This window comes from Molothrus aeneus, chromosome 1 (assembly GCF_037042795.1).
Source record: "Molothrus aeneus isolate 106 chromosome 1, BPBGC_Maene_1.0, whole genome shotgun sequence".
Classification (NCBI taxonomy): domain Eukaryota; kingdom Metazoa; phylum Chordata; class Aves; order Passeriformes; family Icteridae; genus Molothrus; species Molothrus aeneus.
Window position 1 is genome coordinate 10,493,781 of NC_089646.1, and position 24,890 is coordinate 10,518,670.

At 40.4% G+C, this 24,890-nt stretch overlaps 1 protein-coding gene across 4 annotated transcripts in view; it reads left to right on the top strand.

Annotated features, from left to right (window-relative positions):
• ZMYND11 (zinc finger MYND-type containing 11) overlaps window positions 1-23,820 on the top strand; it is a 105,391-nt gene extending 81,571 nt beyond the window's left edge. For all 4 annotated transcript variants that reach the window (XM_066551213.1, XM_066551232.1, XM_066551241.1 and 1 more), the window contains 11 exons: window positions 4,621-4,698; window positions 5,056-5,148; window positions 6,606-6,693; window positions 7,787-7,842; window positions 8,626-8,703; window positions 9,247-9,365; window positions 11,208-11,415; window positions 13,283-13,351; window positions 15,185-15,457; window positions 16,562-16,747; window positions 21,373-23,820. In XM_066551213.1, coding sequence (XP_066407310.1) covers window positions 4,621-4,698; window positions 5,056-5,148; window positions 6,606-6,693; window positions 7,787-7,842; window positions 8,626-8,703; window positions 9,247-9,365; window positions 11,208-11,415; window positions 13,283-13,351; window positions 15,185-15,457; window positions 16,562-16,747; window positions 21,373-21,495 — 1,371 coding nt within the window. In that variant the 3' untranslated portion in view covers window positions 21,496-23,820. The remainder of the gene's footprint in view (window positions 1-4,620; window positions 4,699-5,055; window positions 5,149-6,605; window positions 6,694-7,786; window positions 7,843-8,625; window positions 8,704-9,246; window positions 9,366-11,207; window positions 11,416-13,282; window positions 13,352-15,184; window positions 15,458-16,561; window positions 16,748-21,372) is intronic.
• The last annotated feature ends 1,070 nt before the right edge of the window (window positions 23,821-24,890 follow it).

Consider the following 24,890-nt stretch of genomic DNA (forward strand, 5'->3'; position numbering starts at 1 on the left):
TATAGGGCATATTTTGCTCCTGCAGAAGTTTTTCTGTGTGATGCTTCGGGCACACAGTGCATTGGTTGCTCTGAGACCCATTCCATGTGCCTGCATACCTTTCTTAATGGTACAGGAAACCTGAGGACCTGAGGGTTGAAAGTTTGAGAGGGCAGCAGAGCAGTAAAGCTTTCCATATGTAGCACCAAATTCCTCTGGCAATTTAAGCCCTAAAAAGTCCAAGGGCCAGTGTGTAAGGCAAGAAGTTTCTGAAGAGCAGTGGTGAGTGTATGTTAGACTCATGCTCATAGTTCCCCTCTGCAAATAGACCCCTGGAAACCTGAATTTCTTCTGAAAATGCAACTGATGCCTTAGAAACATGTATCTGTCATTGAGCAGCCTTCACATAATCCATCACTGAACTGAAATGCAGCTCTTTGATGTGTGTATACAGGACAGGTGAGAGAGGAAGGGAAAAATATTCATTAATGGGACATTACAGGGAAATGGAAACCTCTTTAAACAGTGCAAATGTAATTTAAATGCCTATAGCAAGACAGAATGCTGGCACTGACACCTTGCATTTCTTAGAGTTTTCCTATTTGTTTTTTCTCTTCAAATGAAAGATTGCAGCAACTGCAGCACAGTGGCCACTGCCACCCTGGGAGCTGAGAGCTAACTCAGAGTGCAGAGGTTTGTCACTGCCATCATCCCTGGTGCTGCTGCAGGATGGAGTGTTTCTGGGAAGTGCCCCTGGCTTCTCTAGCCTCATGTGCTTTGTAAAGCCTTGCAGTGAAGCCCTGCACTGTGAGCATGTCAGAATTGCTAAATAAGTCACACCTGCACAGTAGCAATATATTGCTACCCTCTTGAACAGCTAGGCAGTATAATTAATCAGGAATATTGAATATAAAGAGCAATGTAACCTTCAGGTTCCAGCTTCTAAGAAACAGATGTGCTGCAGAGAATAAGGCTTATAAAAGGTATTTCCTGCACCCACAAGAAAAGAGTTAGGCTGCAGGCTTGGCCTTTCACCTACCAAATCTCATTAATCTTCTACATGAAGATTGCTATTGGGAAGGTTATTACTTCACTCCTTCATCCCCTGTCTAAACACATAGGCCTGACCAAGTGTTTCAGTTCCCCTTGATTCAGAGCAGGAGGTTTGCAGCTCTCTCTAAAGCAGGGGTGTGCCTCAGGACTTGTCCATGCTGCAGGTGAACCCCAGCAGGCAGCCAAGCCCCACAGGGCTGCACTCCCATGTCCCCTCAACTCCCAGCTGGGAAAGAACACAAAACAAAGGTGGTGCAGGGGCAGTCACTCCCCACCCTCTTGGATAGATCAATGCCCAGACAGTTTCTGAGTTAAAGATGGCTAAATTCCCCCTAAGCCCTCTCCTCTTCCTTTCTATGGCTGGGCATGAGGTTGCATGGCATGGAACAGCTCTTTGGTGAGTGCAGCTCATCTGCCTTGTTGGGTCTTCTCCCACCCTCTTGGGCACTCCCCAAACTATTCACTGTGGGGCAGAGTGAGAAACTGCCAAGGCCTTTACCCTGTGCTCAGCAGGAGCTGCAACACCCATGTGTTACCAACACTGTTTTGGTCACAAATCTAAACCACAGCACCATACCTGCTGCTGTGAAGACAATTCATTTCATCCCAGCCAGACCTGGTACAGTCCCCTATTAAGATAATTTATCCCACAAATAGGCCATGTAAAAGTATAAGGATCCTGACATTTTAGGGGCTGGATTGAATCTCAGCAGGCTCCTTGAAACAAACTTGATCTTGAACAACATCTATTTTAGTAGATATGACAGGGAAAAGAAAGTGGATCTTGCCACTATCATTGTTTTTGTTTCCAGAAAGTAGGAAATTAGAAGACCTAATTTTCATTTCTATTTGCTTCTATATCACTCTGCCTACAAAGGGACCTGAAAGTGGGTATATTATCTTGTGTCAGAGCAATGTAAATAGATTTTATGCAAATCATAGTCTCCATCTAGTATTATCTATTTTCTTGCTCTAAGTGGCTCTAGGTTGATGACTCTGAGAACACTACAAGTCTTCAAAATACAAAGGAGAGTTTTTTTATTAAAAACTTGCACATTTTCCATTATAACTTCCAAAGAATGTGGGAATGCTACCTCCTAAATGGCTAATTATTGTTGAAAAGTGAATGAAGTGCTGGAAATGTAACTGGCTTTCTACAAGGGGTGAGCAACCTTGCCATAAAAAGACACTTTGCTGGCTCATAGGCTCCAATTCCCTAAATTTATTACCTTTCAAAATTTAGTAGAGGAACATGAAGAACAAGTTTTTCTTAAAATAAATCAGTGTAAGGAATTGAAGGAAAAGTGGAAAAATTAAAAGTTTGCCAGAATTGGCAAGTTAATTATATAATTATCATTGGTGCTTAAGATGATATTAATTGCTGACATCAATAACTATACAAAGCCAGCTATCTATCTTTTCTTATGATCTCAAGGATAAGACTGGAAACCATCTATCTCAACAGTCTCTTTCAAACTGTCTTGCCCAGCAGGGCATGAAAAATGGTTCACATGAATTCTGAAATACTTTCAAAGGATGATAAATTCCAGAGCCATGTCAGAAAAAGAGGTGTAGGACTAGTCAGTGCATGTGAGTTTTATTGTGTCCTTATAAGTTTCAGTCTTTTAAAATGCTGTGTCATTAGCAAGCACACAGCACTCCAGTGCCTGAAATGACAAAATGACAGCAGCGTTTCATAATGCAGATAATTTAATGCACATTTGGGTTTTCATTTGCAGTGGCAATGTTGGTTTATGAGAAACTGAGTAGGTGATTTGAATTCCAGCAGAATGCACTTTTCTCCTGGTAGTCAGAGTGAAACATGAATATACAGAATGTGATTCAGATATATAGTGCAGAATAAATTCTCTGTCAGTCCACAGTTTGGAAGGAAGGCCAGGCAACCATTAATATTATGAAAATAATGCTTAAAGGAACTGTAGGTTTAGAAATACCTGGGGCTGGCCCTTCCCACAGGAGAGTTTTTCCCAGTCAGGAGGAAGCTGTAGTGCTGTTATGCACCATGCAGTGTCTGAGTAGGCTGGTGACTGAGCTGGTATTTCAGCACAGTTTGTAATGATTCTAATTGCTGTTAAGCAATCAAATGAGCAGCTTTGCAGGTAGTGCTGTGTACAGTTTTGTTTCAAGAAAGGTAGTAAGTACAATCCTGAGATGTATAGGTTGCAAGTTTGCTGTAGCACAGGGGAACAGCCTGTGGTTTTCAGTGTCCTCAGTGTCTTGCAGGAGGAATATAAACAGGGGAGACACAATCAAATCCTATCAGCTTTTTTTATGCTAATGTGTAATTTTATTCTTGCCAAGTAAATTTGTAAAACAGGTGCTCTGTACTCAATGTCTGTGAGCCCTATGTCCAGAGTCATATAGAAGTAATTCAATGAAAAATAGCACACTTCTAGTGACAGATAATTTTTAAGCCTCCTTTATTTACATATTAGAACATGGATTCATTTTTTCATCTGCACAATTATGTGGATCTTGCTGAAGGCTATCAGATTTTGAAGATGCAGGTGTAACTGAGCCAATTTGGTCCACACAGTTTGCACACAAGTGGTGAAATGAGGCATGAGAAGGGGAGAGCTCAGCCTGGCAGTCAGTGCACAAGATGTGAGGAGGAGTGAATGCCTTGCAGGAGACGTGAGCAGTTAGAAACACTTCAGGATAATAGATAATAGGATAATAGAAACAACCCATGCTGTTGTTTCACTGTGCTTTTGTTTGGGAGAGCTACTGTAGGTAAAAGCAGGGAGGAGGTAGCACTTTGCAGGCAGCTGCTGTAGCTCTGCAGAGCCGTGCACAGGGATTGGAAAGGATTGGCTGCTTTGTAAGAGCACATTAGGCATTTGCAGAGACACCTTCTCTCTAGCAGCACATTTTTGGTATGCAGGGTTCCAACTAGCCTGGTTATACTTTGAAGGGTGGGGTAAGTCTCTATAATAGTCTAAAATGAGAAGGGAAAGCTCTGGACCCTGAACTGCTAAAAAGTAGTGATCTGTGTTCCAGAATCTGGATTAAATTTTGTTAAGGAAGAACCACAAAACTCCCAGACTGCTGTTTCTTGAGCAGTAAAAAGTGCTCTGAGTTTCTACTGGCTAGAGCCAATTTGTCTTCCTCCCAGATGGTGTCATTTTGCTTAATCAGCATATAATTTGTAGATGGTACAGGATATTATTTTTTAAATAATTTCTTATTTTGCTAAAATTATTAATGCCTTGCTAATAAAAAGACCATTAAATAAATTTTCAGCTGCTCCCTAAAATTACTTTCTTCATTGCTTTATTCTAATTAGACACTTTTTTATGAGAGGTTCTGACAAACTATTATGGATACAAGTGGAAATAAAACCTGCAATTTTTCTGTAGCTGAAGTTCTCAGCCCAGACATAATTCAAAGTAACAGATATGGTGGTAGTGGCGTGTTAGTGTTACTAATTTCTCAGAAAAGATTTTTCCTAAGAAATAGCGTCAAAGTTACCTTTTCAAATCAAGTGTTAATGCTGAGGAAATGTTTATTGGCTGGATTTTGAAGTCCAGTTTAAAATACTGATATGATGCTGTTTTTCTTTGGCAGAGTATCAAGAAGAAAAACACAAGTAAGCAAGAGATGAGCACATACCTGCGGTTCATCGTGTCCCGGATGAAGGAGCGGGTGAGTCGGAGCTGGGGGCTTTGCTCAGTCCCTGCTGCACTGCACAGGATCATTGTGGGGGCTACAGGAGGGTGGTTTTTATTTCTCCTGTCACAAGCACTGTGTGTGTTTTCACATACACTTACCAGGCCCTGAGGTTTGGATCAGTCTCACCAGGAGCCACGGGCCTGTGGCTCCTCTGACATGGAACTTTTCAGATGTGAGACAAACCCAATCTCATGGGTTGTGGATCCTCCATTTGCCCTTGTGTAGTCCCCACCTGAAATATTCCAAACTATTGCATTTTCTAATCCTCTTTTATGTGTTTTAAGCAGATTCTCAATGCAATAACAAATGTCTGTCTCATGGTCCTTTCAGGCTATAGATCTAAACAAGAAAGGGAAGGACAACAAACACCCAATGTATCGAAGGCTGGTGCACTCAGCTGTTGATGTTCCTACTATCCAAGAGGTAGACTGACTTACTTCCTAACTTCCACACTGATTTGGGTGTCTTTTAATAGTGAAAGTTTAAAAAGCCCTAATCCTGTTTAATTCTCTTTGTGATCAGTATTTCAGTATTGTATCCAGCACTAGGTATGGAAGTTTAACATGTCAAACTTTTCCTCATAAATAGGTAATTGAGTAAAACCATTTTCAGTGGTTTTCAGACAAAGAGTATCCTCAGTTCCTTTTGTACTAAGGTTACACTAGCATCTGCAGGTAGCTAAAATCTTCAGAGAAATTACTGTTTAGCTTAATCAATGAGTATAGACTCAAGTGCCTGTATGTGCTTCTCTGGCCCAATGTTTTTGGCCATATTCTGATTTCAGTCACTATGCCCTTGTGTGGGTGTCAGCTTTATAAACATCTGAATGATTCATAAAGAACCAATCACTTTGTTGATCATGAAAAACCAGACTCACCCAAAACATCTGTTTTGCATTAATTGTTCCAAAAATAAAGTACTAATAAATATATTGCCCCTTTTTTCTGAGCCAAAGGTCTGATCATGACTCATACAAATCAACTGCACATGATCATAATAAACAGCATATTCATCTTTACTCATTCCTGCAACTGGATTGTAGGCAGTGCTGTGGTATATCTTGCCCTTTGCAAGCACAGATGTGAAGAGCCTTTGTTTTATTATTAAAATGCACAAATAAACAATAGCTTCACTGACAGTTTTGGAGACCAGCACTGCTGCTTTCTAGAAGTGCTGGCAACACTGGTTGAGCCTGAAAATAGGCCAGGCCTTCCTTTCACTCTGTCAACTTCTCCTGCTTCCATAGAAGGTCTTTTGGCTCTGATGGCATTCTACAAGCCGATGTTGTTTTGTTTGATAATTGGAATTGTCATAGATGTTCTTGAGAGAGCCCAACTGAAAACACTGCACTCCCCATTGGACAAAGCCATACTAAGAAAATGAATTGCATGGCTCCATGTAGGCATTTTTTATGAGTTTGGAAGACTGGGACAATCAGCTTTCATCAGATAACACAAACTATCAAGTGAAGATCCTGGAAGCTCAGTCCTGAAAGACAGTCAACGTTGATTTGAAGCTAGCTGATATTTTAAGGTACAAAATGTTCACCTCAGGGAACATTTTTCAGTTTGAACAAATGTTCTGGACCACACCTTATGCTGCAGCTACTGCAGCTTCACCTTCTTACAACCAGGAAAATCTTTTTTAAACTTGGTCAAGTACTAAAGGATCTATTTTACTTCTGGGCATTGCATAAAGGGCAGCCAAAGCTCAGGTACTAACAAACCATGTCAAAGAGTTGTAAGTATTCCTTTTGTATGCAGGAAAAGCAGTGTCTGATCTGTGTTGCATAATGCAGACTCCTGTGAAAGCTTCTCTGCATAAAGCAGGTAGAGCACTTTGAAGAGTTTTCTCACAGCCTTGTGTTTTCTTTTGTGTAGAAAGTAAATGAAGGAAAGTACAGGAGTTATGAGGAGTTCAAAGCAGATGCTCAACTGCTTCTACACAACACAGTGATTTTCTATGGAGGTAAAATACTACATTTACTGCTTTGATTTGTCTTTATTTGCAGGAAACTCACAAGTCCAGGATGAATTTGGTATAAAGTAGTCTTAAGTGTGAATGAGGTAATTTGAAAGCCCTTAAAATTCAAAGTGCATGATGACTTTTCAGGGTCTTTTCTGGCCACCTACTACAGAAACTATTTTCATCCTCCCTGGATAAACCTCTTAGCGTGAATTACACTTTTTCCATCCTACTTCTTCTTCAGCAAAGTCCTAGGTCAGTCTATACTGCAGATTTTTGCCAATATATGTAAGTTTTCCTAGGGTAGGGTAGGATTTCTGTATTGTGTCAGCAGAAAGATGTACTATGGACATATTTCTTTTACTTTTGGGCAATATCTGCCATATTATGCCAGAAAGTGTAGCTACATCCACACCAGGAGTGTGCTGCTGGTGCAGTGTGGAGGTACAGCCATCAGAGAAGCTGCCAGGCACTGGGAAGGTAATGAGTGACTGATTGGAAGTAAAAAAACACCAGCACCATGTCCAGAAGCTGTAGCCAGGTCCTGTTTTCCAGCACAACCATCTCAGGAAGGATGTGGTCAATAAACATCAGGGGCACTGGGAGGAGGGTGGCACCAGTGAATGCAGCCCCAGGAGATTCACACTGGGGCTGGTGGGGAGAGATCTGAATATGGCAAGAGAGGAATACAGGGGGGTAAAGGGAGACTCAGGGATAAACAGTCTGTGAAGCATCACTCAGGGCACAGAGCAGAGAGGAGATGTTTCAGAACAACTAGAGTGTGCCATTAGGACACAAGCAGAAAAAGGAACTGAACCCATATTAAGAGCAACTGTGTCTCCCTGCTGCTGCTCCTCCTCAGACGTGTACTTGCATTGTTCAGTGTAAAAGTAGTATTGTGGCATATAAATATGACAGAGAAAACAAATATTGAACTGATTGTTAAAAAATTTTAAATGGAAGGGCTGTCCAAGTGATTAAATTATATTTTTTCTTCTTAAGCGTGACAATTATAGCATGAATGTCACAGCTGCAAATCTTTGTGAGCACTGTGATCATACTGGGATTGTTTATACCATCTCTTTTTAATTTCCAGCGGACAGTGAACAAGCTGATATAGCAAGGATGCTTTACAAAGACACCTGCCATGAAGTAAGTACTACCAAGTAACCAAGATACTTCATATTCATTTAAAAACCTAAGAAATTATTCTTCATATTACAAAATAAAAAGCATGTGAAATTGAACTATAAATTTCCTTCAGATAGTCTAAGAGCTGATTCAGAATTCCTTTTACATTTTCTTTAGGTTTTTGTTGTTGGTTGGGTTTTGTTGTTGGGGTTTTGTTGGTTTTTTGAGGGTTTTTTTTGCAACTAGATGATAATTTTAAAAACACTGGTATTCAAATTTTAATTTTGAACATAATCAAGCAATACAGATTTGGACTAGAAATAATTGTACTTACGAATATAAATTGAATCTGAGGTGAGAGTCCTACTAAATTCGCTAATTGTCATTAAAAAAAATTGTCATCATTCTCCATATTCAGGGGAGACCAAAAAATACAACTGAGGAGCTGGCACACTTTCTCCTTTTGTACAGTTGAATTACTTCTTTCACAATGTACTTTAAATATTTGATGAATTTTAAGAACTGTTCTTTGCATTTCATCTATAATAGATCATTAATATGTCAGTTAGTCTTCTCCCTCTGCCTGGCTTTTCTGAAACATGAATTATGTTTCTTCAGGTTGTCTTTCAGCCTCTCACAGCCCACCTCAGTTTCACACCTTTAGTTTGCATGGACGGAAGTAACTCCACCAAATTAGCAAGCAGGGCTGAAAAATTTTACTACTTAAGGGAGAGGGATGGTACTGAAATCACATAAATAGGATTTTTTTTGCTTATTTACCTTTTTTTTGTTGTTGTTTTTCAGCTGGATGAACTGCAGCTTTGCAAGAACTGTTTCTATTTGTCAAATGCACGACCTGACAATTGGTTCTGCTATCCTTGTGTATGTTGCTGACACAGATTTTTATTTGTTTGCTTTTCTGTATGAAAGCCTGCAGTTTTGGTGTCGTTAATGCATTGAATATTCCATTTCACAGGGCTTGTTTCAAAAGCATGGTTAAGACTCTGTAAGCCTGGATATTTTACACAAGTGAAGTGTTGATTGAAGTTCAAAGCTGTAACAATATAGGTTATAAACCTTGGGTATCAGCCAGTTACAACAGTTTCACAAGAAAATAAGGAGCTTACAGAACTAAAACTCTGCTCCTGAATGAAGCCAGAAAGACAAGTTAATTTTTAGGCTGCTTAGGATCTCTGTTTTCAATAGACAGTTATACCCTTTTCAGACTTTGCAGTTTTAGGGGGTTTTTTAAGTTGATCCAAGCAATCTATCTAACAAGGAAATGTAAGAAGATAAAAGTGAAAATAGCACTAGACACAAACAGTAACCAAACTCTTAAGGTACTTGCATAGTGTTACAGCAGAATATTTGTGGGAGATAGCAATATATTTCATATCCACTAATAAATCCAACTTCTTTTTCCAGATACCTAATCATGAGTTGGTTTGGGCCAAAATGAAAGGCTTTGGGTTTTGGCCAGCCAAAGTCATGCAGAAAGAGGACAATCAAGTTGATGTTCGCTTTTTTGGCCATCACCACCAAAGGTAATTTATTAATTCCATGTGCTGCTTTTTACAAACAATATTAAAAGAATTTATCTCATCTGTCATGTTGTAAATCCTGGCTCAGCTTGTTGCCAGCATTAGAAATACTGAACACTTTGCCATAATTGTTTTAGAAAATCTAAATTTCAGTCTAACACATCTGAAGTGTCTAAATTCAGTGGCTCAGAGGTTCTCTGTCCACAGTTGCCAGAAGGATGTTCCTTAATGCCTTTTTAATTAAAGACAGTAAGTGAACTTAAGCTGTTTCTTCAAATGTGTAGCAGTGTCCTAATCCAGGCCAAGGTGAAAATGGGACAGAAATGTACTCCTTCAACCAGCAGTATTGACTTCAGGCAATTTCTCATTTGAGCTGAGGCACTACAATTTTGTGGTTTGGTACCATGATATATATCACAAATGTTTGTGTCTCACTGCTAGAACATTGACAGGCCTCCTGCTGGGAGCCAGTTTGCAATTTCAGAGAATCCCTCTTTACACTGGAAACTTGTCTCTTAGAGATCAGCTTTTGGTTCTCTCTCCAGCCGGTTTTTCAGCATTTGGGAAGTTTGTAGCAGTGTGACAGTGGATGTACTGGTTTGGATTATTTTACTGTTTTATTTCTATGCCTATAATGTGAGGAAAAGAGACATTTCTAAAGTAATTCATGGCTGTTGGGAGATGATATATTTTGGTGCATCCCAAAAGGACCTAGACAATTCAGTAACAGTGTTTTAGTAACTGTTTATTCAAATTGCTTTCATGTAACTTGCACAGTATATAACACCTTTTCACCTTGTATATGAGCTACCAAGACTTTCTAATAGTTATAAAGTAAGTAAAGGATCTTTACTGGTGTCTCAATCACAGAATGCTTTTACCTTGAATCTGTTAATGAATACAGTTTATTTCATTAGTTATCTTTGGCTTTAAGTTCACACAGTTTAAAATTACTTAATAAAGGAACCTGGCACCAGTGGGATGAGGTGCTTGCAACTTCTTAAATATGTGCTGGTACAATAGGCAAAGGATGTTTAACTGCAGTGCCATTGCTTAGTTACTGTGCTGGGCTTGGACAAAAGGCCCAACTCCTGGTTGGTGTAAATTTGCATTGTTTCTTTGTCTTTACTCACATTAAATTTATATTGCAAGAATCAAGAATCTTTTCACAAACATGTCATTTGTTGAGGATTTAATCTGTTAGGTAGATGTGCATGGCAGTGACTCTATATCCAATGTCCAGTGTTGTCTGGTGCTTGGTGTAACCTCTCAGAATGTCAAGTCCTGCCTGTCTAACTCTCTGAGGATTCTCTGAACACATTAAAGTGGACAAAGTAACTTTGGAACCATGTCACTGGCATGAATTCAGTCCAAATAAGCATGACAGTCCCCATGGAAGTTCAGTCCTGATAGACAGGGGCCCGGGACACAAAATGTTTATATTCAAGGTGAGGAGTTAGTACATTCCCTGACAGTTTTAGGAAAGAGGTGAAGAGCTAAATCGGATTAGCATATGAACCTCCAGTAAAAAAAATTGTTTCTGTGTCTGAGTCAGGGCATTTAGCAAGAGAACAGATAAGAGATGGTGCTGGGGAAGGTTTGTGGCTCATCAAAAATGAGAGAGACTTTAAGCCATAGCACCAACAGCTAACAAGTATTTATAATAACAAAAATGTCTAACAGCATGCAGTCCATATTTTCAAATGTGTTGAGTTAAAAAAAAATCAAAAAGGAATTGTCAGTGATCGGCCATTGTGAAAAACTGCTTTTGAAGTCCCTTTCTCAGGTTGAGATCCTTCACCTGTATTTCATGTTTCTGAACTGTCTGTTCTGTGTATTCAAAAGGGCCTGGATCCCCTCTGAAAACATTCAAGACATCACAGTGAACATCCACCGGCTGCACGTGAAGCGCAGCATGGGCTGGAAGAAGGCCTGTGATGAGCTGGAGCTGCACCAGCGCTTCCTCCGGGAGGGCAGATTCTGGAAATCAAAGAATGAGGACAAAGGGGAAGAGGAGGCAGAGTCCAGCATCTCTTCCACTAGCAATGAGCAAGTGAGTGCTGCTACAATATTAGCAATTGGGGCAATTCATTAAAGAGTACAAAGTCAATGTGGTTTTGATTAATGTGCTGTTAATTAGCTGTGCTCTGTCTGCAGGTTTGCGAGGACAAGAGGGTTCAAAGATTTATCCTCCCTATCACTTGTTCCCCCTTATATCCCTATCTTGCTATCAGTAATAGTAAGAATTTAGATTTTCCTCTTTCCTCAGTTTCTTGGGTGACCTTTGTGAAGTTTCAAAGTGTTTGTCACATACAGCACCTTGATGAGACAGATCAAGATTTCTAAAGTTAAACAGGAATGCTCGAGTCAAATGTCACAGATATCAGATGGACTGCAACACTGCCTTCTTGGAGTCCTGTCAAAGGACAGCCCTGTGGCTGCTCACCCTTTTCACAGCTGGAGTATGTTCACTTTGAGCTCTATTCTGCCTTCAGATCCACAACTAACACCAGCCATGACATTTTCAGCAGTCCAACTGAAGTTAGGTGCAAACATTGCACTTGAGGACCAGGTGACCAGCAACTGATTAAAGTCATTAAACATAATTCTGCAAAACAAGAAAAATCACATTGTTTTAACAAGGAGCACAAATGGCCAAGATCCAAAGCTTTGCATTTCCACATGGAAATTCCCATATCATAGCTGATCTTTACTAATCATTCATTGTTCAAGAGGGTGTTGTATATTCACTACTAGTGACTTGGCAGTAAGATTTTCATAGTTTGCAGGATGCTTCTCTGTAGCAGCCCTTTGGCAGCCCTTTCCCTGGCAACACCTTTCCTCATTTAAAACCCCTATCCTTGCTCTAAGTCTGTATTTAAAAAAAAATCAGTATATTTTTACCCTCTTCCTTTGTCTTTTTGTCAAACAGGTCTATCACCCAGTCTGGAACTAAAAACTTAAAAGTTTATAAAGCTCTATGTTGTGGTGGGAGGTTGTTCCTTATCAAAGTGGATTTAGGATTTTTTAGCCTGGTTTGCTTAGCTACCCCTTTCTAGTCCCTTTATTTAAAGTCGTGTGCGCAGTCATACAACAGCCTTTGATAAAACAGGAAAATGGTCACAAATAAAAGAACTGGTATTTTCCCTTTTTTTTCAGAAGTGTCAGTCACAGGGTCTGAAGTGTCCATTTACATATTTTCTCTTCAATGCCAACTATTCATCCTTGACTTGGCTAATGCTTATACCTGTTTTACTGGTTTCTCAGATACAGGAACACAGGAGTAGCCATCAAACTCACTGTTCTGCTGTAGTCTGCAATATCCTGTTACTAAGACTAGCTAGTGTTAGCCATCTTTCAAAAGCAGGCATAAGAACTTCTCTACAAGCACTGTGAGATAATTACCATCCACTTAGATCTCATCCTTGTTTCTGCTGCAAGCTGACTTTTATTCTAAAGCATAAAGTTCCACACTCCTCCATTAATAATCCAGTCTGGGTGATCTTACCATATTTATATACTTATATTGTCTTTAAAATCACTGCTGTTTTCTGGCATCCAACAAGATCTGATTTCTAAGTATGGGTCACTGATATCAGAATATCTCAGAAAACAAGTGTTTGAACTTGTGTGTGCAATGAAGAAAGGAATTATTAAGAGTATTTTAGCAAGTGCATGTTGAATGGTAGAACTTGTTCTTTAATTTTATTCCTTCATGCAGTCATAGTCATCAGTGATAATGTAGAAAGTTTATTGTGTGTACTTCTCATTTAAGAACATTTCATTAGCATTTCTATTTGATACCCTAAATAACTGCAAATAATCACAAATAAAAGGCACATCAGTCATGTTACAATGCAAGTCACTTAAATGAACTAGTATTGGGGTTGATTCAACATGCTTTTCCTTAATGTTCACAGCTGAAGGTTACTCAGGAACCACGAGCAAAGAAAGGACGACGTAACCAGAGTATGGAACTCAAGAAAGAAGTGAGTAACCTCAATTACTGTGTTTGTAGAGATAGCCAAGTACAAAAAGTCTGAAATTTTAATAGGCACTCCTTCAATTTCAGTCACCTTTTAGTGATGTTACATTATTAGCCTTGGAAGTTCCAGCCCCACAGCTTGGTACTCCCTGCTAACCAGTGTAATTGTGCCTCCCAATGCAAGCAATGTGTGTCATCATTGGAATATCCTGTATCACGGATAAAGCAAGCCAGCTTACAACATTACTTTTTTAATAACAAATTCAGGATATCAGCAAGCCCATAAACAGCAAAAATTAGGAAGTTCAATCGAGACTATTAAGTTTATGAACTACCTTACCCACTTTGTCTGCAGGGCTTCCCTGTGTATCCCGCTTGCTGGATCAGGGAGCCAAGGGCTGCGCTATTGCTCGTGTACACGAGGGGGCACTTACAGAGAGAGCCGTAAATCTCTTCCCGAGCCGCCAAGGAATCTTTCCTGGCCTCCTTCCAGCTGAGAGGAACGCTGAGAAACATTTGCACGTATGTGTGTGTTTTCTGCCAGAGGACTCGGGATGCCCGTGCAGAGGAGGCTGCGGGTACTGTGGCAGCAGAGCTACGGAGTGGCTGGAGCAGCAGAGCTCTCTGTAGAGCAGAGCTCTCTGTAGAGCAGAGCTCTCTGTGGCGGCTGGAACAGGGACACGGCCACCCCTCATTCCCGGGCAGCTGCCTCCCCATGGTACCTGATCCTGCAGGAGGCAGCCTCATGGATGGGGACAGTGACACGCTCTCTGCTCCCTGGGGCACAAACTTGGTTTGAGTGCAAGATAGGGAGATTACAGGAGGATGTCTCGCCATTCTTACTGTGTTTTCTGTCAAGCAAATGCTGTAATTTGCTTCATATATTTATGTCTTAACATTTGCCTTCTTAGCTCTGATCAGTGATCCAGAAGTCAATCACAGTGACCTCTCAGAGAGTAATTGATTGCAAAAGGGAATACACAGTCAGCCTTTTGAATGGTGTGAGCAATGCTTCATCACACAGACAGGCACAAAGTCCAGTCCTGAGCAAAGCTTTGTCTCTACACTGCTAAATGAGCATTAAAAGATGTAACTTTAATTAAAAAAAATTGTTTATGTCTTCAGACACTTCAAATAGAAATAAACATTTCTAGGAGCATAACGTCAGTCTGTTCTAAAGAGCAGGAGCCATTGGTGTTACATTGTAATAATACAGCCAGCTGAATTCAGCACAGTACACTACAGTAACAGGGACTTCTTTCTTGATAATTGTGTAATTATACAGAGCCTCTGTGGTCATCAAGTCGAGTTCCATATTATTGGAAGCAAGACGTAGACTCTCATTAGCCTTTCATCTTCAAAGGACCTTTGAAGTACTGATCAATCTTTGCAGCACTTCTGTGGAGTCAGTGGAATATCACAGACTCCAGGGCAGCCTGTTGGGTCAGAGTAAGCCCAGAGTTTGCCAAAACAATCCAGGAGCCTTGGTCATGCAACTACAGTCTCTTTAGGCAGAATGTTGTGGGGGAGAAATATCTCTAGCAAACCTCTAGTAATCCCAAGGAGTCAGCACAGCCCCGGAGGTTTTTCATACTTTTGGGGAGGTGAGGCTGGCTGAAGTCAGAAAAGCCTGACCCAAGAGCCTGCCCACTCTCAAGCTGGTTTTCCACAGGGATCCCACATCCCTTTAGCACTACAGGTCTTCAGCAGACACCTTTCACATTAATTACACTGATTTTACTCACATAACATTTTTTCTTCAGGGGGACCTGAAAAGCGAACAGGTTGACTTGTTCTATTTTGATATCTGATTTACAAGTTTGTTCTTTCTCTGCAGGAGCCAGAACCTGAAACTGAAGCAGTAAGTTCAAGCCAGGAAATTCCCACAATGCCTCAGCCCATTGAAAAAGTTTCAGTCTCAACTCAGACCAAGAAGTTAAGTGCCTCTTCTCCAAAAGTGGTGCATCGGAGCACCCAGACCAGTAATGATGGAGTGTGTCAGAACATGTGCCATGACAAATACACCAAAATCTTTAATGATTTCAAGGACAGGATGAAAGCTGATCACAAAAGAGAAACTGAGAGAGTCGTGCGAGAGGCAGTGGAAAAGGTAACACATGTTGAACACCACCTACCCTGGGTTAAGGAGAGGAGATTTTTGGGGATTTCTTCACATTTTTTTCTATTTTTGTTAAAAACCCCTCTTACCAAAATGAATAAAAAACGTTTTCCAATGAGACCACATAAAAATAGTCTCCATTATTGCTTTTTTAGACCATTTCTATACCAACAAACCTACTTTAAACAGAAAACTCTTGACTTTTTTGATTCTTGTCCAGTGAAATCAGTTTGTGATCCAAAACTGAAACTAATTGTTCATTCATGCCAAAGCCTTTCTCTCCATTGTTAAGTGTGATTCTAAACAATGTCATTGTTTAACTGCTAATCGTAAATAATTCTTCTTTTGCCCATCTTCTGACCTAAAGATCAAATTGGGTCACTGAAATTTGTTTGAGTTTTCTTATCTAATAATAACCTGTTTAAAATTCAATGTCTAAGCTTGACCTGGTCACCTTTGCCTAGAGAGAGCAGGGCAATTTGGATGATTTGTCTAACTCTCTTAAGTACCTGTCTTAAGATAAGATGAATTTCCTTCTGGATGAAGGACTGTGAAATGAACCTAGGGAGTTCAAGTGTTAATCCTGTAGGATTAAGACACCAAATGTTTAGATACCTGAGCAAGGGCAAAGGAACCTCACTGACAATGAACACTAAAATAAATAAATAAATACCTCTTATTGAACTCAGGGATGTTCTATTTTGTATTTTCCATTGTGTACTTGCTGTAGATTTATATGCAGTTGTAGATTTGGAAAAAACAAAATATTTTAAAGAGAAATTAATAAATTTATAATTTATAAATTATAAAGATTGAGCAAATTTATAAACTGATTGAGCAAATATGCATAGAACTTATTTAGCTGTTATTGTAGATGCCTAGCAGAGTAGAAACACAGTGACATTTTTATTTTGATTAAATCTGATTTTGTTATATCTCTAATTGAGCAATTTTTTATTTCCTAAATAGGAGAAATCTCTAATTAGGTGACCCCACCTGCATCAGTAACAGAGTTTTAAAGAGTAGAGGTTTAATTAAGACACTTTTAACTCCAAGAGCTGTCCCTTGACTTGTTTTGCTGACTGTCTTTGGCAGCTGCGCACGGAGATGGAGGAGGAGAAAAGGCAGGCTGTGAGCAAAGCTGTGGCCAATGCACAAGGAGAGATGGACAGGAAGTGCAAGCAGGTAAAGGAGAAGTGCAAAGAAGAATTTTTAGAAGAAATTAAGAAACTAGCAGGTCAGCACAAGCAACTGATTTCCCAGACCAAGAAGAAGCAGTGGGTAAGTGTCAAAAATTTATCACAAGAGAGTTAAGTGGAAATGTATCATGCATCCTGCAGGCAGTTGAAGGGGTTTTCTTCCTTGCTTTTAACTGCACTGCTCTTTCACTGTTCTTTCAGCATTAAGGCTTTCTCCTTCATATAATTGTTTCAAATTTTCTCCAAATTTGAGCTTGGTGTTTTGATTACTTTCCATCTCAATTTGTTAATGCTAACAGCAACATCTTCTCAAGTCCAATCAGATCTTAGTATCAAAAATATTTTTTTCTAAATGCATTTTTACTCTGTATAAGACATGCTTTGCATTATGTTCACACTCCTTTGATCTTGAGACCTCAGAGGGTACAATATCTGGCTGCATCAATTTGAATTCCCCTGCTAAGAAGGCTGTTAGTGATATCCTTTTGGCCTTTTCCTCTCCTTGCTTTTTCTATAGCTTTTTTATATTCCTTTATATTTAAGACATGACATTCTGAAATGTATTCCTCTCTTGTTTGGTCCTTAAGTGCAACTCTGCAGCACCAGAGTTTTTGTAGTTTACACTACAAAAACCATGTTGGTGTGCTCTCTAGAAAAGTGAGAATAGACATCTTACTGTTCTGTTACACACCACAAACTTTCCCCTGCTTATATTTGGATTGTGGCTGGTGTTTTCTCAGGCTGGAGTGTGTCCTCCCACATGGCTGTACAGCACCTAGCCAAACACTGCAAGAACCATAAACTGTGCTGCTTGCCAGGAGCAGAGGGCAGGTGGAAACTGCTCTGCCCAGGAACTGGGACCTGGCACACACACAGACTTTGCTATTCCTTTGTTAATTTTCACAGAACAGGGGAGCAAGAGCCATCACTGAGGAAGTCCCACAGCACTGTGACAGTTGTCTGTAACACACAGAGGTGTGGGCACAGGATTGTAGCACTGGTGGTGCTGGAAAGGAGCAGGAGCCTCCAGGAGATGGCACCAGCCAAGGGACAGCCAGTCCTGCCACCCCCTGCAGCCCCATTTGCCTTCTGCTACAAAAGGCTGTTTTGCTGCTGCTCAGCCTCATTAGTCCCTGTGCTCACATGAAACAATGGTCCCTGCAGGGAAAACTCTGCTCAGGAGAGGAGTGGAAAAAATACTCAGGCAAGACAGTCAGTCACTGACTATCACAGTTATGAGTTTGGTTTTTGGAAAGAGAGTAATTGCTTCAAATGGCAGAGCTCCTGTAGTCTTCATTTCTGTTCTTCACAGAGGTTTTACTGTGGGTGTTATGATGGTGCAGTGCTTGGGTCTCTGTCAATAAGAGAATTCCTCCCTGTCTACCTGTCTCTGCAGACCAGAGAAGTTGTTTTTGACTGACTTGATGGAGTGACTGTGTTCAGTGTGTCACCAGCTGCTGGGGCTGTGTGCATGTGCTCACCTGTGGCACTGGAGAGGGAAATGGAATTGCCTTTGCCCACTATAGAATGTGTCAAATTACCTCTGTTCTGTCAGGAGTGAAGAGCACACATGTGAACCACTGTCACCATTCAGCTGACATGCTGGGGCACAATAACATCATTGTGAGGCTGGACTCTTAGCTCTAGCTGCTTTTTGGGAGTTTTGAAGGTAGAATTTTCAAGAGAGACTGACTGGAGTTATCTGCTCCAATGTGCCTTTACCATATCCTTCAGACTAATCAAAAAATGCCCTGGTACCACATCACTGAATTTATTAATGAGGGCATAAAGCTTCTCTACTGAGCAAAACAATCAAAAGATAGAAAGAGTATTTGACAATCTTGCCTATTTCTGTGGCCTCAAACTATCTGTCAATCACCACCCTAAATGAAGGCATCATGCAGGCAGCTGGTTTGCATGTGGCAGGAGAGGGAGGGTCAGGATAAACACCTCTGCATTCAAGCTGATGGATCTGCCTGCCAACACACAGCCCCAGGCAGCTGGACTTGGTCCAATTACACAATCCCCAGTGATTCTTCCTTCAGTGGTACTAATGACAGTCCCTGGTGTGTAGTACTGCATTTGTGTGCTGCTATTATAATGATACCTCCTTACCAAAATCTCATGTAATTAACACACATACTAAATGAGTTTTGGTGGCTTTGCTTTTTAATTAGGAGCAGAGACCTCTGGTTTTGTGTAATGCTCATGTCTATGCTTGGGAATACAGCTGCTATTATTCACACTGTATTTTGTCTTTTTCTTATACCTAAAAACAAAGTCCAGTTGGGATAAAGGGATCATTTTGCTGGTGGTGTACAGGGACATGAGATGTGCTTCCAGCCCTCAGAATACTAATGCATAGTTAAAGAATAACAGTTCCTCTTTCTCTAGCCGGTCGCAATTGGCTTAGCCCAATTTCATTTTTATACCTTCAGAAAATTTGGGTTTAATACAGATACCTCAAGTAAATAGCAAAGAAAAGGAAGGAGTGTAAAGGCAGCAGTAACAATAATGAGATTATGCACCTCCATGGCCTCCAGGGTTCAGGCTGGAGTGCTGGTCTTGACAATGTTTCTGTTTTAGTTTCACCAAATTCTTTTACTTTCGTATAAGACTCATTTAAATTGGTGCATAGGTAATTTCCATTGACAGCTTTTAACTTTTTTCTCTTTCAAATCTATTTACACATACATTTATTTTAACTTGCAACAGGTGGTCTTTAAGTGAATGAGCATTGTCTGTGATGTGTACTGTCTGAAACAAAACCCCAAGTGATTGATAATGTTTAGAAAGAGGAAAATACAAAGGAAAGAGGAAAATACAAAGAAAAGAGGAGGCCTGAGGCCAGCTGGCATTTTGCCTCCAGTGCCACATGTGCTGGTACCAGCACAGATGACACTATTTTCCCTTTGTAAGTGGAGATTTACATCCCACACTTATGGCCAGCATATGTAACGGGAAGTGCAGGACCCACAGATCAGTTGTCCTCTCCTGCTGTAGCATTTTTTGATCTCTCCAAGCCAGCAGATGTGAATTTGGTCTCTGGGCTGAGGCCCATGCTGTACATAATGGAGAGCCACAGCTGTTCCCTGCACCTTTCCAGCAGATGATCCTGATGGCTCCCACAGGCCTGTGGGCAGCCAGCAACATGAAGAACCAGGAAAACAGCTCTCAAGAGGACACTTGTTTGCAGATATTTTTACAAATAAACTTCCCAGGAGCTAAATTATGAAAGGAAAATGGAGAGGTTCCCTTCTCACACAGCTAGGGCAGTCCTTTTATTGCTGATGTAAATAAATGGTTATCAGTTTAGCCAATGTAAATGTTGGCTTTCTTGGATCTGTCTTGCAGTAGTGTGGGTTGTTGTGGTTTTTCTTTTGAGGCAGTTTGGTTTGTTTCCTTTGTAATTCTCTGTTTTATTAGCAAAGCTGTAGCTAGACAGGACATAAAAATTAAATTGTGTGTTATTCTGTGGTTTGATAGCAGCCTGCACAGACTGTGTGATATCTCTCCCCCTGTTCCCCATCACACAGTAAGCTTTTCAGACTGGATTCCTAAAGATGCCTCCTGATTTTGAGCAGACCAAATTCAGAAAGACAAATCTGAGATCATTAGAAGCTGACTCTCCAGGATGCAGAAGTATAAATGGTACCTTAAGCAGCAATGCCACCTTACTTTATGGACTTTTGTCAAAATGACAGTTCATGCTTTTGCAGCACTGCCTTAAGGGGCATAAACCTGCCTGGAGACAGGGCACTGTGTGGGTGCTGTCCCTCCTTGATGGCACCCTTGGTGCTGACCAGCTTGTTGCCTTCCCTTGCTTGTTTCCCCAGAGGCCACAGGGTTATTTTCCAAGCAGCTCTTCCAGCTATCAGAAAGCTGGGGCTGTTCTCTGTGTTCCGAGGTAGAAATCATCTTTGCTGCAGCTTTCTCCAGAGCCAAATAATTCTGCATAAATCATAGACTGTGCAGCATCTTTCTTTCAGGAGTTTTGTGCAATGCTGGCAGGCAGAACAAAGGGCAAGAGCCCAGGTAGCCAACCTGTGTATGATGGGCCCTCTTGGGTTTATCTAAGACGTGGAGGAAAAAACACTTTTTTGATCTGCTCAGTAGCACTGATGGAGCACAAGGTTTTCCCTTCAGGAGGTGGCAGTGCTGGCTGCCAGTCAGCAAACCCTGGTGACAGCACATCCTTACAGGCTGACCCCAGATGGGCTATAACAAACCCATAATTCTTGTCTCCTGGGATGTTATTGTTGTGACTTTTGACATTTTCTAGACCTAAAGGATCTTCCCCAGCAACCTCTGGCCAAATCAGGCTTATAAAGAAACCTCAATCACTGATTTTCAAGCCTGTGCCAGAGCCTGTTGGTTTATTGCAGCTTTTAAGACATAGATCAGGGTGCTATAACACAAATGTAGGGTAAAAGATGCTTCCTGCACTGTGTGCCTGAAAAATGTCACTCCACCATTCCAAGAGATGAGTTTTCTTACGTGAGAGATTAATTTTGGAAAAGCAATAATCCAGACTCTGGAAAATAGGAAAGCATTGTGTGGATTTGCTGAAGATGCCTTCTTCATGTGAAAAATGCCTGGATGCTCCCAAGCACAAATGAGAGGAGCATTGCTGTGCATGTGCTGGGGGAATGCTGGTGAGGAGGGATCCTGCCAGGGGGATAATCCCATCTCTTTTGTTCTCCCCAGTGCTACAACTGTGAAGAGGAGGCCATGTACCACTGCTGCTGGAACACCTCCTACTGCTCCATCAAGTGTCAGCAGGAGCACTGGCATGCCGAACACAAACGCACCTGCCGCAGGAAAAGATGAAAGGGCTCCTCCTCCCCTAGAGCACCACCCCAATGATTGCTATTCTCAGACAGAGCGGTTTTTGTTTCCAAAAAAAAAAAAAACAAAAAAAAGCCAAAATTGTTTAGAATTTGCTTCCCATTTTGCACCAGCCTTTAAACACTTTCTTAGAAGAAATTTTGCACAGTTGTTTCAGTCTTCTGTTAAAAATCCTCCTCCAAAATTTTGTTGGCAAAATGAATTGAACATCTGTCGGAGCAGGTTACTTCAAATAATTTTAAACTAGAGGATTTGTTGCATTTTCAGCAAATTTTAAGACATTTTTAGGTTTTACAGAGATTTTAATCTTTAAAAACAGCAGATCTAAAAACAAAAAAAATGATGCAAGTTTAACAAAAGTTAAAAGTTTAACATGTTTAAAAAACATTTAAAAACTAGTTCTGAATGTAAGAAGTACAGAACTGTTTCAGAAAAACGAAGCATACTACCTTGATGTAACGTTTATTTCTTAACCTTGTTGAGCTGGTTTTGTTCAGCTTAATTTTACTGTTTAAAGGCATTATCTATTGGTTATACCAGTGGGTACATGATTGAATTTAGGGAACAGGGTTGACACAGCAGGTGCTAGTCCTGCATATTTTTTCTTAAATATTTCCCAACTGTGTTTTATTTTCATTATTTCTTTTCAATATATAACTTTTATAACAAAATATTAGCTTTGATCTTGTAGTTTAAAATCACAGGGAACTGGGGTAATCTTTTACTGAGCTGGATCTTAGAGAAAAATGAATATTTAAATTTTGAAGTTTGCACATTTCGTCTTTGTTCTAACATGAGTGCTTATAACAAGAATAAGAAAAAGCCAAAAAAAAAAAAAAACAAACAGACAAACAAAAAACCCAACTACCTTTATTCATACTTGGAATTTTGAGGCATACAAATTACTTTGTTGCGCCCCCCTTCAGCCTCCCCAACTCAATGTCATTTGACCACCTCTGATCTGGTGTCACCTGGTCCATTGTAACTGATAAGAAAAGGAGAAAAAGCACTTAAGTTTCACAGAAGCCGTTATGTTTGTAGTAATGGGTCATTGCCTAATAATGAGCTCCATCACTGTACTCAGAATGAAGAATAATGCATGTTAATTTTCTTGTATTAAAGATGCCGTGATTTGTAAAAAGTCTGTATTTTGCGGAATGTCTGGATTAAGAAGCATTACCAATAGGAATGGATCGATAGTTGAAAAATGATTTTCTTTTTGTTTGTTTTATATATAGATATATGAATTGCATCCATGTTCAGAGACAATTTTTTAAATAGATGTAAAGCTTACTTAAATAGCTTTTCTTTTAAAGTGTCTCCACATTTTAGTTTCTTTCAAAGATTGGTCTTAGACTGAGTCATATGCCCATTAATCATCCAGCTATTTTTTGAGAAGTTAGAGGAATAATTTGTAAATATTTATTTAGATCTTTGATATTTATTGAAAGCAATTACATGATGGAACGATGGAAGCTGAAGAATCAGGAGGAAAGCCTTTAAAAAAGTTTTCTCTAGGATTTGTCAGGGTCATTGTAAAGACAAAAATATAACTAAGACTTCTGTGAACTACCACTGAAATTCTGACCTTTTTTACTTACAGTGGTGATATAAGTTAATTGACTAGATACTGCCAAATAAAGCCCAATATGTTGCAGAAATTAAGTGGCAAGTCGATTGGAAAAAAATAGTAAGTAGATGGTAACTTGTATTACCACAGCTGCATTATTGCCTGATAAATGTGTAATTAACTTTTGTCGCCTCTGTGTTGTGACTGTAAAACACTTCACAACTAAAAATCAATCTTGTTCGATTACTTTACAAGTTCCAAAACTTCGATCCACCCCTATGAAAGCAAGTATTGTGGAAATATTTTTGGTGTAAAATCATTCCAGAATATGTAATATTTAACTGATAGCTGCATGAAAGTAAGATTCGTGTTACTTTGGCTTTTTTGTCTCTGTTGACACGGTTGCACATTTCCAAGTTACTACAGCGTGAAAACTGTGTGTTTTAAAGAAAAAAAACAAAACAAAAAAAAAAAGATTGTGGCCTGGTTTTGTATAAGTTTTAGGTAAAATTACAATTGATTGTTTTAGGAACCATGATTTAAAATTAATTTTTTCTGCAAATCATAAAGCTATATTAAAGTGTTGAGCTTAGCCACTATGCACATTGTAATTATTCATTGTGGCTGTCCAGTTTATGATGCATTCTGGCATTTTGTAAGCTGCTCTGACTAGCAATATATAGAGTCATTTAATGTGTTAACATTGGTTAATAAATGTATTTAAAAAAAACCCCTCAGTGAATGTGTCTGTGTTGATTTTGGCCAGCTGTTCTCACGTCCTGGGGTGGGGAGGCATGAGGCTGCTGTTAGTGTTGTCCTCACCAAGGGAGGCTGGGGCTGCCCATGGGGAGCTGTGCCTGAGCTCCCAGGAGCCTTGGTCCTGACTCAGGGGAGCCAGCAGGGCCAGGGAAGGGTCTCAGCATTTAACATGGCTCTCAGCACTGACAGTGAATCCTTCCAGCCCAGGCAGGGCCAGTCACCACAAGTCCTGGTTTTAGAGCCAGGTCCTGCACTGGCAGCAGCCAGGCTGGGCTCAGCCCCACTTTGCCCTCACCAGAGGCCATGCTCTGCCTCCCCCCTGAGCTGTCACAGCCCTGAGCCTCTGCCTGTGCTGGGATTTATCAGTGAATTCCCTCTGGAGGGACTGCATGAGCCTAGCATCCCCTGAGTGCAGCAGGGTTTCTCCTGCCAAGCCTGAGCAGCCAGAACCACTCTTGTGAAGCCCCTCTTGGTGCCACTGCGGTGTCTGAGGGAGCTGAGGGCCCATGGAGAATGTGCTGCAGCCACCCAAGAGAAAGGGCTGGAGGCAGAGGGGGTCATCCTGGAACTCCACCAGGAATTCAGTGTCACAGACATGTTTCATGAAAAAGCCTTTCCTTAGGATTCTTCCTCCTGAGAAGCTCAGAGGCCTCAGGAACAAAATGTAACCAATGGTTATCTGCTGCTGTGGAATGCAACAGGTGCATCTGGGATTGGTCTCATGTGGTTGTTTCCAATTAATGGCCAATCACAGTCAGCTGGCTTGGACTCTCAGTCAGACACAGGATTTTGTTATTCTTCTTCTTTTCCTTGCTAGCCTTCTGATGAAATCCTTTCTTCTTTTAGTGTAGTTTTAATATATCATTTACTTTTAATATAATATATATATCATAAAATAATAAATCAGCCTTCTGAAACATGGAGTCAACATTCTCATCTCTTCCCTGCTCCTGGGACCCCTGTGAGCACCACCACAATTCAGGGCTGCAGAAGGGGCGCTCTGGGAGTTGGTTTCAGTGTGGCAATTCAGAATTTCCTTATGGAAATT